Genomic DNA, 14,457 nt, shown 5'->3' on the forward strand with positions numbered 1-14,457 from the left:
CTACCAAATATGGCGTTGTAGGATGAGGGGGCTTTAACCACCAAGAAGTTGACCATGATAGAAGCTATACAAGGGGATTTACCTGCCAAGACAAATAGTGTGATGGTGCTAACTGGCTGGACCATGTCCCTAGAGAAGCCCTTCAGTGGCATGGGAGTCAATTAGAGATGAGCAGTGTCTATCTCCACCCAAGTGAAGGCTTCCCAAAGGAGGATATTTGCGAAGTTGCCCTTGTTGACAAGGATCCTCCTAGTGGTGAAGTTGGCGACCAGCATAGTCACCACTAGGGCATCATTGTGTGGGTAGAGGACCCCCTCCTTGTCGTCTTCTTCAATGGAGATGATGGGGGCCAGCTCGCTTTTCCTGTATTTGGTAGGGTGGTACTTAGCTTAATACACTTCCCAATATCATGCTTGTCTGGTGTGTGCCTTTCAACCAAATGAGGTTATGCCCCTACCTGCAAATCCTCCCGCGATGGTTCTGATTTCTCCTAGCAGCGGCCTTTCCAAATCAGGTGGGTGGGGGTAGAGTTCTCTGGTGTACCCCTCTTGCATTTCTAGATTCCACATGCTCGTTGTTGCATGGTCCTAAATCATTCTCTAGTCTATTGGTTGCTACTCTAAGTGTCTCGTTCTCTTTTAGGAGGGTTTCCGCTTCATTCCTACTAGCTGCTCCATCGTCGTAAGCCTTGCTTCCATGTTTGTTAACATTGCTTAATACGAAGGACACGTAAAGTTTATAGGAATCCCACAGACGGTGCCACTGTTAAAGTTGTGTTTCATACACCTTTGGGCTAGGTTCCAGTAACTTGGGTCTTAGTCCTCGTACTTGCATACTTAAGAAAACACAGAGAGTGAGGGGGGCTTGGTAGAGGTCAGGGAGTTTCCTATACTTTAGTCAATATATCTCCTTAATAGTTCTTGCGAGAGTTTAGAGGAATTAAAGAGAGGTCTATTTACCTAGGGGTCGGCTTTTATACTAGGTTTCTGAGTGAGGATAGCCTATACCTTACCTTAGGGAGTTCATGTCACTTCAACTGTTCATTTTGTCATAATCATTTAATGTGGTGTGGCTCTTAAGGCAACATTATTAATGCGGTGTAGAGTTCGAGGAGTGGTGTCATTAATGTGGCGTGACTCCCTGACTCACTTTATCTTGCAAACGTTCCTTGTTAAGACCCTACATGCCTGCTATCAGGAGATCGAGGGTTCCCTGTATCTCTGACACACCTACCTTCACAGGTTCTCGAGGACTGGGTGTATGAACAGCGAGTCTCATCCTCCTTTACTGTTTGTTTTTCACCGTAGGGGTAGCTTTGGGTTGGTTTTGCTAATGGCCCGAGTACTCTATAGAGGCCCACTAACTCCTTTTAGAGGAGGGTTGTTGTTTTTTATCTGGTTCTCTAACTCACTCCCCCTAAGATCTTTCATGAGCTTGCTATACGGGCCAACAGGGTGAAAAAATTCCCTTGCACAACTTTTATACAACTATGGATAAATTATCAATTTATATTAAGATATATGAATTTATTTTATCACATTAATAATATTTTAATTGATAATCGTAAAAGTTGATTGTAATTGTCTACGTACTTATCATTTATCGAAAATCTCAAGATTTATTATAGAAGAAAGTAAAAAGAACCCCAACTGCATAAGAAAATTTAGTTTTATTTTTATTTTTTTAAAATTGTCCTCACATACACCTCAGATAAATGTATGTATGGTCAATGGGATCCAGTTAAACATGATGCATGGTCATAGAAAAGTGGATAGCACTAGAAAAAGTACCTGCGGAAGTGGAGTGGGCAAGGAAATGAGAAAAGAAAGTGACCCAAATGGGAGATAGAGCAGTACAGTGCTTAGCTTGGCAGCAAAGAAAGAAAATAAAATGGGTCTTTTATCTTCCAACCCAAGCAAAATTAAGTAATATATACCAAATAGGAGAGAGGGAAAAGGATTAAAATAAAATAAAAAAGGGACAGGGCGCCGCTCGGTGGAGACCCACCACTCGGCTAATGTGCGCAGCAGTGTGCACTCTATATGGTAACAGCTCCATCGCAAACATAGCCCCAATGACCATACTTTCATTCCCCTCCCCCAACCCCAGGAAATAATCAATGCATTTGAATTTTGAAAGTGGACAGCAATGATTATTAATAGGTTTTGATTTGTTGATCATTCATATCTCAGGCACGCCGTAAATGGACAGTAGTATTGGTCCGTCCGGCTCTTGACACTACAGTTTGGATAATATTATTTTTTGAATCTCCTGTAGGCTTGATTTATCAAGTCACACATACATAAATGATTTTTTATATATAGCAATAATGAGCTTTGCATGATTGTACCTTTATTCTACTTATATTATTAAGAATAATGATAGTAATTCTATTGTTTTATTGAGTTCTCTAATCTTACACTTTTTTGTAAAAAATGGATCATTCATATTTTATTCTCCAATTAACATTTCGAACTACTGACAACAAACATATTACACTCAAACTAAAAATATAGAGTTGGAATGTGCAACCTCTGTTAGGATTAACGCTCTATTTGAATCTTAAGTTAAGTTGAATTTTTTAATAATAGTAATAAGTTAAGATGTGGAGTGAGTTTTGTGGAGTCCATTTAAGATAAGTTTAGATGTGTTTGGATGTTAAGATAAGTTTAAATATATTTATGAAAAGTTGAAAAAGATTGCGGATTTCGTGTGAAAAAGATATGTTGAATTCAAAAATATTACGAGTCTCATGTGTAAAGATGTTTTGAGTTGTGGTTAATTCAATAATTCAAAAATTAGGTGTTTGAATATTGAATTCAGTTTAAAATTAGACTGAAGTTCAAGTTTCAAACAGAACTTAATGTCAAGATTTCATAATTTTGACAAATTTTTTTTAACTATTTTTAGCAAGTTAACTTCATTAAACTATAAAAATGATATATAAGGAGGGGTAGAGTTCCTAATAAATGCTCTAAAATAATAAATAATAGTATAAAATGATGAAAAAAAGAAAAAAAAAATTCCGGAATATTTGCCTGTATTTGACCATTTTCTCATCTTTTAATGGTTAAAATTGATTGAGGTAATATTTGTCGAATCAAGGACAAACAGTTAATGCCTCAATCCGTTGCTTAAAAACTTCTGATACATTAATGGTTGTCTTAATTGTCCTTGCTTCTTTTCGTTCGAGATTACCCGATCGTTGTCTTAATTGAATAATAAGAAGGGTTGAAAAAAGTAGATAAAAAATAAAAAATAATAATATAATAGTTTGAGAATACCTTGTATACTTTCGGTACCCGAACGTATGCTTAAAAATTTAAAATATCGGAGCTATTTCCAAGCAGATCTAGATAGTTGGCAGCATCATTAATGTTCTTTCTTTTAATGTAACCACAACTCAAAAACCGCCGTGCAGTAATTAGCATTCGAAAAGTGTCTCAACATTGCAAAAGGTAGAACTCTGTTTACTTAAAAAGTGGAAAGTATAACTTTTTAATAAAAATAATAGAATTTTAAAAAGTGGAAAGTATAACTTTTTGATAAAAAATAATAGAATTTGACCGGATTTTTAGAGTTGGCATATGAACGATGGCAAATGTCACCTAAATTCACATGAACAAAAAGAAGAAGAAGATGGGTATGGACATCAAGGGAAGGGAAGAAACTAACGAATACAAGTTAACTACCGGAAATAGGGATGGCCTGTCAACCGGGAATGAGTGAGTGGTCAATCAGCTTTTGGAAGATAAGGTTATTTTAGGAAATAGGGAAGGGAGGAAAGGTCATCCCCAGCGTGTGGGCGCTCGAGTGGGTAGCTGTTCCCTGGGGTCGGACAAGAGACCCCATGCCACTTTGGCAAAGACAAAGACCTTAAAACCCAACGGGTTTAAAAAATGAATACTGTGTATTATTATTCATTTATAATTCCCATTCCTTTGTTTATCATCATTATTTTTTTTTTTTGTACGACTTGGCATGGGATCTGTACATGATATAATACGTATATCAGTGATATTACTTAATTTTGAATACAAAGTAAAAATGAGGAGAATCATACTTTTCTAAACAAACCTTAAAACGTCCTTTCCTAATTTATTCTTTTAAAAATTATTTTAAGAAAATTGAATGGGAAAATAATTATTTTCAAGTATTTTTAAATATTTCCATATATTCTTTTTCAAAATACTATTCAAATATAAAATATTTTTTAATTTCTAATTTTTAATTTTTAATTTTTTAATCTAATTATTACAATTTTTTCAAACTCATAAATAAAATGCAAAAATTTTCCCAATTTTAGATAATTATATTTAAATAAATTTTTAACTTTATAGTACTTTTACTCAACTTTATCTCTCCTTTACCAAAATCCAAAAATACATCTTAACCTAAACTATTTCATTATTATTTACAAATTATTTTACTACTGTTAATAGATATTCTGAGGTAGTCTTGATATCCAAATGATTTCTTACTGCTTGGCCAGTGAGAATTTTTATATGAAAATTTTGAGTTTTAAGATTAAATATTAAAATATTATATTTTAATATTATTATTATTTTGAGATTTGAAAAAGTTAAGAAAATGTTAAATTGTTTATTATATTTTGTATGGAAATTTGGGAAAGTTGTAATGATGAGATGAAAATTTTATATTTGAGATAAAAATTTTCAATGGCCAAACAGTCTTAAGAAGGCATGAAGAGACATGTGATCCACACATCTCATCATATATATTCATTTGAACAATATTATTATAATTGTTTCAATTTTCATCATTTCATTACCATGATGTGGTATCTAATGATTAACAAAAGAATAAAAAATAACAAATAATTATCCACTAATGCAAATATTGTATTGAAAGATAGTAAAAGGATGTTAGTTAAAAGGATAATACTATGATTATTCATCTTCACAATGAAGGTAAAGGGTTAGGATTGAGACAGTCAGACACTTTGGACATCTTATTAACCTTATCAACATCCTATTTCATCATTCCATGAACATACACGCATATGACAACAGCTATAGAATAGACCCTAAGAAAGAAAGGAACACTCGTCACAGGCCTTTAGTGCAATTGGCCAAGACCAAAATGCAGAATTACAAGAATCAAGTGATAATTTGAATTGTAGCTTTCACTACCCTATGATGGGCAATATAGTTACTGTGGAGGGTACAATTTGAGGCTGGCTGATGTGCATTCTATAAAAGGAAGTAGGGAAAAACTAGGTACACTCATAAACAAAGACCTGCACCACCAACAACTGTGGTCCAGCTTGTAAAATGTGTAATGTTTGGCTTCACTCGCGGTTTCTGGAAAAGGTACTAATTATACCAAGTGTTTCTAGAAAAGCATTAATATAACAAACCCGTTAATGCGACGGATTTGTTATATTAATTATATCGGATGAGATAATTCAATCAATCATATTTTTATGTGACGGACAGCGCCGTTAATGCAGATTAGATTTGCTTAAACTAAAAGCTTTCTTCTAAATCTAGCCAATGCCTCTTCGGTTGGTCTTGTGTATGACCCACTAAGGGAGAAAAATGAGAATTTCATTTTCTTTCTTTTTTTTTTTTTTTTTTTTAATTTTTAAAAACGAGTTCTAATAGGTGGGACGGCATTGTAGAATATATATATATATATATATATTTATATATAGGTATGAGGCATCCAACATGTGAAGGTTCGTCGATTTGGGTAGTAAGTTGAGTTAAGATGACTTGAAATGAAAGTTAAAAGTTGAATAAAATATTATTAGAATATTAATTTTTAATATTATTATTATTTTAAAATTTGAAAAAATTGAATTATTTATTATATTTTGTATTGAAAGTTGAGAAAGTTATAATGATTAGATGAGATAAATTTGGTAACCAAACGCAGCCGATTGAAGCATCTCTCTCGCATTAAAGCCTCTTTATTTAGTGAATTGATTGAACCAGCAAGAACTCCCTTAAGCTCTGTCTCTCTCTCTCTCTCTCAACACTGTGTAACGTTGAGAATTGGAGATGCAGTGTCCCTTTCCAAAGTTTGTTACATCTTCCTTTTACATCCTTTGCTAGCATTCACTTCGTACTTGTCCCTATTACTACTACCTCTGCTCAAGATTTTGATGAACCTGCAGAGAATCCCTTCAGGTATAAGCCAGAGATTTTCCCTCGTCTCTCTTCCCTCTTTTTGAAATAGAAAATGCGCGCATGGTTCTCAAGACTCAAGAGTCTAGATACAAGTGGTTCTCCTTTTAAAAGGTGGTAATTCTCATTGCTTTTGAGCTCAGCAGTGTGCTAATATTGGTGTCTCTTCTTTCACTCTTTCTTTCTTTCTTCTTCTTCTTCTTCTTCTTCATACAATCGATAAAACTACAACATGGCCAATCCGTTTGAGAGCTCTTCGTTCAGAACAACCAGATTTGATACGGCAATCTGGGCAGTAAAGCTCTTACTATTAGCCATAGGAATTATATCCACTTATATTTTTTTCAAAGTGGCAATAATTCCATACACAATAGACTTGTCTCTATCCACTCTACCACGCCTCTGGATCTCCCTCAGAAGTTGGCTCTCTCCCCCTTACATCTACATCATTGTCAACTTCATCATCATCACCATCGCCGCCTCCTCTGCCTTCCAACACCAAAACCACCCTCCTTTCTCTTTCCCCACAATTGCTAAACCGACCACCCACCGAGATCAGACTCTTAGTTTCAAAGACTCAACCTCAGACGCCATACCCACAACAAATAGCATTGATGATTTCCATGACATCATCTGGGACGAAATCGTGCAATTAGAGCACGAGAAGCAACGAGTTGAACATTTTGTGTCGTCCGAGCCTTCACCAGAATCATCTTCCGAAAACTCTTGCTTGACGGAAGCCGGCGGGAAAGACGAAGATGACGATGAGAGCACTTTGGACGCGACTTGGGATGCGATCATGGAGGCGCAAGGGAAGCCATTGAAGCGGCAGCTCAAGAAAAGCGAGACGTGGGATTTGCCGCCTCGGCTTGAGAGATTTGGAGCGATTCTGAATGATGGTGATATAGCAATCCATGGAGATGATGAGGATGATCCAGTGGGCTGGGCTCGGCGGGAGCTGAAGAAGTCGGACACATTCAACGACAGAGTATCATTGGTGATGATGAGGAAGAAATCAATGAGTCAAGAGGAGTTGAACAGCCGAGCGGAAGCGTTCATCAAGAAGTTCAACGCTGAGATGAGGCTACAGAGGCTTGAATCAGATCAGCGCTTCATGGAGATGGTGAATCGTGGTGTCTAGGTTTATTTCAAAATCTTGTCATGAGTATTAAAAGAGATGGATTGCTGTTTCAATTATTAGCATTAGAGACCCCAAAGAAAATGAGACATTCGACCACCTCCATTGAAGAGTACTCTACAAGGTGTTTTTAGTGAAAATTACTGTTGATTCCAAATTCTGATTTGCTAAACTGGAGTTCACAGTCGCTTAAAAAAGTTTCTTTTCGAATTCTAGGGTGTAGAGGATGAGAAAGATATACGAAGCATACCATATATGATTTTAGAGATAATTTCAACTTCAAAATTTGACTTGGGTTCTGTTCTCTTTTGGGACACGTGTCTCAAATATAACATCTCCAGTTTCAATATGAACCATGCCTCAGCTTTGCCTTAAACTTCAGGTAATGGATGCTCCTCGATAAGGCTTTATCAAGTAGAAATGCTAGATGTACAAAAAAATAGTTAGAAAAAAGTATTATTTTACGTAGTGAGAGGACTTGATTCGATATATTAGACCGTATTAAATTCATGATAATAATATAAATATTTATTATGATTTCTGTGATGACCCGCTTTCGCTTGTATTTTCGCTGAAATGGTTGTTTTTATTTTAATTAATATATTAGTTTATTTATTTTAATTTATTGCGCTTTAAAATTGGTTTTTTTTATTTAATTGATGTTGTGTTTTATTTCTTTTAGTTTCTTTCCTTTTTACGGTTTTTAAATCTCGTTGCGGCGGTCTAGTTTTGTTTTCCCGGACTGAGGATTAGACCTCATCTTCCTTCCCTACACATCTTTTCTTTTTTTTCCTTTTTCTTTTTCCTTTTTCTCTTTTTTTTTCTTCTTTCTTTTCCTTTCTTTTTCTCTTTTTTCTTTCTTTTCTTTTTTTTCTTTTCCCTTCCCGCGTCAACCCCCCCGTCTCTCTCTCTCTCTCTCTCTCTCTCTCTCTCTCTCTCTCTCTCTCTCTCTCTCACGCCGGAGCCCTTTCAACCTCGACCCGCCGGCGTCCAGCCACCGTGCGGCTCACCGCCCACACCGGTCGACTCCTCTCCCTCCAGCACACCTCCCCACCAAAACCCATCCCCATCCGGCCGGCCGTTTGGCCAGAAAAGCCCTTCAAAGCCTGCACGGTTTTTGCTCCGATCCACCGCCGTCGCTCCACCTCCGGCCACCATTTCTTCACCACTTCATCACCGGTCCCTTGCCGTCCTAACCCACCTATTTCCGGCCTCCAACGACCACCGGAACAGCTCTCACGAGCTAGCTTTCCTTTTTGGGAAATCCGGCCTCTCTCCAGCGTTTTCGCCGCCACCCACGGCCAACCACCACTTCCAATAGCTTCACAATCATCCCTAGACCATTCCCTATCAATCCCAAGCCCTGGTTTGTCCCCGTTCAAAAGTGGGTATTTCACAACCCACGGCCACAGTGAATTTTCACTGTGACGTTGCTTTTTCTCCGCCGTTTGCGACGCCGGGTGTTTTCTAAAATTACCGTATAGCGCTGTAAGTATTTTCCAAACCCTATTTTCAGATTTAAATATATATCGCTCATTCAATTTATTTATTGCTGCTAGTTGGTTGATTCCGGACTGAGTCCGAGGAGTTCGGGGGTCGGATGGATGGAGGACGGAGTTGCTTGATTTATTGTGTTATGGTTGGTTGTTTGTTTTGTGCATTGATAATTGCATTTGCATGGTGCATGCACGTATATTTTATTTTATTTGAGAAATCCTGTTTTGCTGGCGTGAATGGTTTTTGGGTGCGTGTGTCTCACGAGCCCAAGCCGAGATGGGTTATTATCTCGGTGGAGCTCCTCTGGTCATTCGGGAGTGGATAAAATTGAGTGACATCCCCTGGGTTGTCGCAGGGCGACGACCGGATCGCACGATACGGTAACGCTGTCGTGTCAACTCCGTGGTCCTTAGAGTGGCGGGGACTAGAGGATGGCCTGGTCAGGTACGCGCTGGGCGCGAGTCTAGGCATCACTCGTGTAGGTGTCACATGCGTGGTTGTTACCTGCAGTGTGGCACAGAGCCAGGGTGTGCGGATGATCCCTAGGGGAGATCATGGTGCATGCATAATTGGATCGTTTTTATGGTTTTCGGATGTAGGCCATTTTCTGGGAAAATGGCAAGGTTGGTTTCAAGGCTTTTGATCCATTTTCTGGGAAAATGGTGGTTTGGGCCATTATCTGGGATAATGGCGAGGCTTGGTTATGAGGATATGTTTTTGTGGGCCAAATGGGTTTTTTTGGCGTGCGTGGTAAAAATGTGGTTTTGCGGGAATTGTGCTTTGGCTTTTCTTGCATCTATGTTGCTTGAGTTCTATGTGTTTTTATCTGGTGGTGTTTGGGTTTTACTTACCTGCGGTACCATTTTTGGTTCCGTAGCTTTTGGTGCAGAGTTCGAGGATGAGGAGGAGGAGGCTGAGCCCAAGGATGCGGCTCCGCCGGGTTGCTGATGTTATGCTTTGTATTTGATATTATAGTATATGCGTGTTTTGTAATATTTTATTTATGTACGTTTTGGAATAACTTTGTATTAAACAAGAAAAATTCTGGTACTTAGTTATTGACTTGCTTTTCGCTGCGTATTTCTCGTGCACATTCTTCGTTTATACACACACTTGGCACACGTCGATAGGGTGATGACCCGTGAGGTCATCATCCGGACGTCTCGATTTCCCCGTGTCCATGCATGGGGATTTGGGGGCGTCACAATTTCTAATATATTTTTATAATATATGCATAAACCATTTGTTTGAATTTTATGTATGGTACACCTCTTTAACGTTAAATCTTTCTGAAGAAAAAAGAAAAAGAAGCTAGCTTATTACCACAACTCCTTAAAACGAAAAAGAAGTCAGCTTATGTTAGTGAAAATACACAATAATATAATAAAAATTACAAGGAAATTAATATTCAAACGAAATCAGTTTGGACTGAGGCACGGAAATATCGCTCTCTTTAAAGAGATTCAACAAATATTTACGTACAACCCTCTATTTTATTTTATTGTATATCAAGATAATACTACTTTCAAAAGCCTCTTTGTAGACTAGGTGGACGCCCCCAATATATAGAAAGCAGTTAGCATGTTAAAAAGATAGCCGTTTGTACATACGGCATCTGGGCAATAAAGAAGGAAAAAAATAAAAACGTTAGCCATTATCAAAGATCCGCAAAAAGAACGTTGGCCAATTAACAATAGTTATTACCCCATTAACACATACCAACGGTAAGTAAAATAGGCCAAATAAATATTGTTTAATATGTACCAACGGTAAAAGCAATGATTAAAATATTAATTAAAAAAAATACCAACAGCTTATTACCACCTTGGTTGGCAATCGACCAAAAGCATTCCCGTTTAGTATAATGAACGCATCTGTCGGCTATCCCAAAAGAATATGGATCTTTCAAGACAAAGGATCATGTAAAGGGATTTACCCTCCTATAGGCTCGAGTAACAAGCCCATGAGGGACCGGACCATTTGAAAGGAGGAAGTAGAGTCCAACCCAGCCCAACGACCCTTCTCTAAAAGAAGTCACTGGACCTCAGTGGGGCACTCGGCCAGTAAGCCAAACCAATTCATGAAACAACCCTCATGAGGAAAAGACAAGCGATAGGGATAGATGGGACTCACCGACCTAACACACCCTAGTAACACCTAACCCTCGAGAACTTGTACAAGCAAGTGGGCAAGAGATGCGGAGGACCCTCGATCTCCTAACATAAGGTATGGAGAGACTCGGCAATGATCACTCATAGGCTAAAGTCTAGTGAGGAAGTACACTGCATTAATGGTACTGCTCCCTGAACTCCACACCGTATTAATGGTACCACACTAGGAGCCACGCCGCATTAAATAATTTTGAACAAACAACAGTCAAAGTGACTGAGCCCCCTAAGGCAAGGTACGTGATGTCCCAACCCAAAAACCTCATATAAAAGTCGACCCCCAGGTACAAAGAACTCTATCTAATCTCTCGCACTCAATCACGATTTACTAAGGAGATATACTGACTTAGGCATCGGAGACTCCCCAATCTCTACCAAGGACCCAAGACCCGAGTTGCCATAATCTGGCTCAAAGGCATACAAAACATGATGTTAATAGTGGCATTGTCTGTGGAATCTCTATAGACTTCACGCGTCCTTCGTATGCCTATTGTTAGAGGGATTTTCGTCAGGGCCTCAAAGCCCATAGAGGCCAACTCGAGCCTAACATAAAGCATGTCCCCCATACCCTAGGTAACTTAAGGTGGCCTAGCCCAAGCATGTAGGGGATCTCCCAATGGTTCAAAATTTACCCATGACCCGCATAGGTCAAGTAAAAATGCCCGCATTGAGATGGGACGTTGCACAAGAAGCACGAAAAACCAAGTCAAAGGAAAGAAAAGGAATCACGCCAAAGGGAAGAGATTGGACTGCCCAACAATGCCAGTAGACCATGCCACATTAAATGAGTTCACTAGATAACCTCACCGCATTAAATGATTGATTCCCTTTCTCCAAGGTAGCAGCAGGGCATGGCCACTTGACTCTCCAAACCGAGTGTAAAGGGCCCCTTCAACTACCAGGTAAGAGGATCGAATCCTTAGTCTAAAAGTACATTAACGCTCATCGTCTCCTTAATTCCCCCACTACTTAGCAAATACAAGCTAACTTAGGCATCAGAGGCTTGCAAAATTTCATATTGCAGATTTTACAAGTTCGCTCGAGCGGAGGCTTTTGGCCGCTCGAGCGAATTCAGGCAGATTCAAACGCTCGACTGCCGCTCGACAGGGAGCTCGAGCAGGTTGCTGAAAAACGAAGATCGCTCGAGCGGAGACATTTGCCGCTCGAGCGAAATCAGGCAGAGTCGAACGCTCGATGTGCGCTCGATAGGACGCTCGAGCGAAATCAGGCAGAGTCGAACGCTCGACGCGCGCTCGACACCCCGCTTGAGCGAACATCGTATTTTGACAGATTTTAGGTTTTCCGCCGTGGGACCATATAAAAGGCCATTCTTCACTCTAGAGCCGTGGGTTTTTGACTGGAGAACACTCTTTGGGAGAGAAAAACATAGCTAGAGGGATTCAAATCATTTGTTTTGGAGACAGAATTCCAATTTATTGCACGTACGTTGGATTCATACACGAGCACGGACGGGAGAAGGGCGTTGAATCGTTCCCTTGAGCTTTTGACGACCAGTTGAGGCTGCAAGGAGGATTTTTCAGTGTTTATTTTCTTCTTCCCATCTTCTCAGAATAATTATGGTGAATTCGTTTATGTTGAATTCCAATTCTAGCATGAGCTAAATTTTCTAATTTCTAGGAAAACGATGTAACCTAATTCCGAACTATGCTTGTTTGTTCATGCTAATTTAATGAAATTCTCTCTTTGTTTATCTGATTTATTCTGAATTTATTGCTTCTAATTAACTGGCCATTGATTAGATGATTATTAATCTTGTGATTTGCTATCGAAAGAGGGAATCATAGGGTAGATCTTGGATATTTCAGCATAGATAAGTATAGAGATCGAAAGACTTGTATGAACCTGTGTAGTAATTAAATCATTGGTCTTATTGCGTTCTTGATTATTTAATTTGCATACTCTTGTGTGAATTGATAAACTAGAATCACTTCCAATTGACTATCGAAATAGGCTTTTGGATGAATTAGAGATTTGCTAATAGACAAAAGAGGTTTAAGTTAAATTAGCTGGATGAGAAAAGCGTAGTGAAGAATTATGGTGAAATCGATTTCCTAGAAGTTTTCTTCCCTATTGAATTTGATCTTCAAACATCAGTTTTACTTTCTTTGCTTATTTCTCTTGAGTTGGTCCAGTTTTAATTGCTACTACAAAAACCTTAGTGATTCCTCTAGATAAAATTGAGATTAGCATAATTTTGGTATTTGGCAAGAGTAAGGTACCAATCCCTGAGGACGATACTCTTCTTATTACTTTACTATAAAACTACGATACTGTGCACTTGCAGTTTTGCACTGGTCAAGTTTTTAGCGCCGTTGCCGGGGATTGGCTTATTCTTATTCTTTTCGTCAATATCGATACAAAGTAATCTTGGTTTTAATTTAGAATTTTGTTTTAATTTGTTCTACAGGTGTATTTTTGACATTGGATGCGCCGTACTAGATCTCGTGACATTATTCCTGTTGATCCGGAGATTGAGAGAACTCTTAGATCACTAAGAAGAAATAAGATACTAGCTATGGCTGAAGAAGATCGTGAGGTACTACCACGCACCTTGAAGGACTATGTACGGCCAGTTGTGAATGGAAATTACTCGAGCATAATGCGCCAGCCAATCAATGCCAACAACTTTGAGCTCAAACCAGCTTTGATTAGCATGGTGCAGCAGGCTCAATTCAGTGGATCACCACTTGATGATCCCAACATTCACCTGGCTATGTTCTTGGAGATTTGTGATACTGTGAAGATCAATGGTGTTACTGAAGACACCATTAGACTGAGATTGTTTCCCTTCTCTTTGAGGGACAAGGCTAGAGGTTGGCTACAATCTCTACAACCGGGAAGCATCGTTAGTTGGCAGGACATGGCTGAGAGGTTTCTTGCTAAATTCTTTCCTCCTGCCAAAACAGCCCAACTCAGGAGTGAGATTGGCCAATTCAAGCAAAATGATTTTGAGTCACTCTATGAAGCATGGGAAAGGTATAAGGACTTGATTCGACGTTGCCCACAACATGGATTGCCAGATTGGTTGCAAGTTCAGATGTTCTATAATGGGTTAAATGGGCAAACTCGAACTATAGTTGATGCTGCTTCTGGTGGAACTTTGATGTCGAAGACAGCTGAAGGTGCTACTGCACTTTTGGAGGAAATGGCCTCAAACAACTATCAATGGCCAACTGAGAGGACTTTGGCTAAGAAGGTTGCTGGAATTCATGACTTGGAACCGATAGCAGCTCTTTCCGCTCAAGTAGCTACTCTATCTCATCAGATTTCAGCCTTGACAACACAAAGGATACCACAAAGTACAGAATATGTTGCATCCACAAGCATGATAGTTCCAAGCAATGAGGCGAGTCAAGAATAAGTTCAATATGTCAACAATCGAAACTACAATTATCGTGGTAATCCTATGCCAAATTACTATCATCCAGGGCTTAGAAATCATGAGAATTTGTCATATGGAAATACCAAGAATGTGTTGCAA

General features: G+C 38.8%; 1 protein-coding gene and 1 non-coding gene across 2 annotated transcripts; one reads left to right on the forward strand and one right to left on the reverse strand.

The window, feature by feature from the left end:
* The first annotated feature begins 5,969 nt into the window (after positions 1 to 5,969).
* Positions 5,970 to 7,582, forward strand: LOC122297155. The gene has a single exon (XM_043107064.1). The coding sequence runs from the start codon at positions 6,385 to 6,387 to the stop codon at positions 7,291 to 7,293; it is 909 nt and encodes a 302-aa protein (XP_042962998.1). The 5' UTR covers positions 5,970 to 6,384; the 3' UTR covers positions 7,294 to 7,582.
* A 6,302-nt stretch (positions 7,583 to 13,884) lies between these two features.
* On the reverse strand, positions 13,885 to 13,991 carry LOC122297957. Its single transcript, XR_006239019.1, has one exon. It is a non-coding gene; the product is annotated as a small nucleolar RNA R71 (small nucleolar RNA).
* Positions 13,992 to 14,457: the final 466 nt, after the last annotated feature.

This window comes from Carya illinoinensis, chromosome 15, assembly GCF_018687715.1.
Source record: "Carya illinoinensis cultivar Pawnee chromosome 15, C.illinoinensisPawnee_v1, whole genome shotgun sequence".
Lineage (NCBI taxonomy): Eukaryota > Viridiplantae > Streptophyta > Magnoliopsida > Fagales > Juglandaceae > Carya > Carya illinoinensis.

What these genes read in the sequence shown, in the direction of transcription:
- LOC122297155 (XM_043107064.1), top strand. Translation starts at nt 6,385, where the DNA reads ATGGCCAATCCGTTTGAGAGCTCTTCGTTCAGAACAACCAGATTTGAT.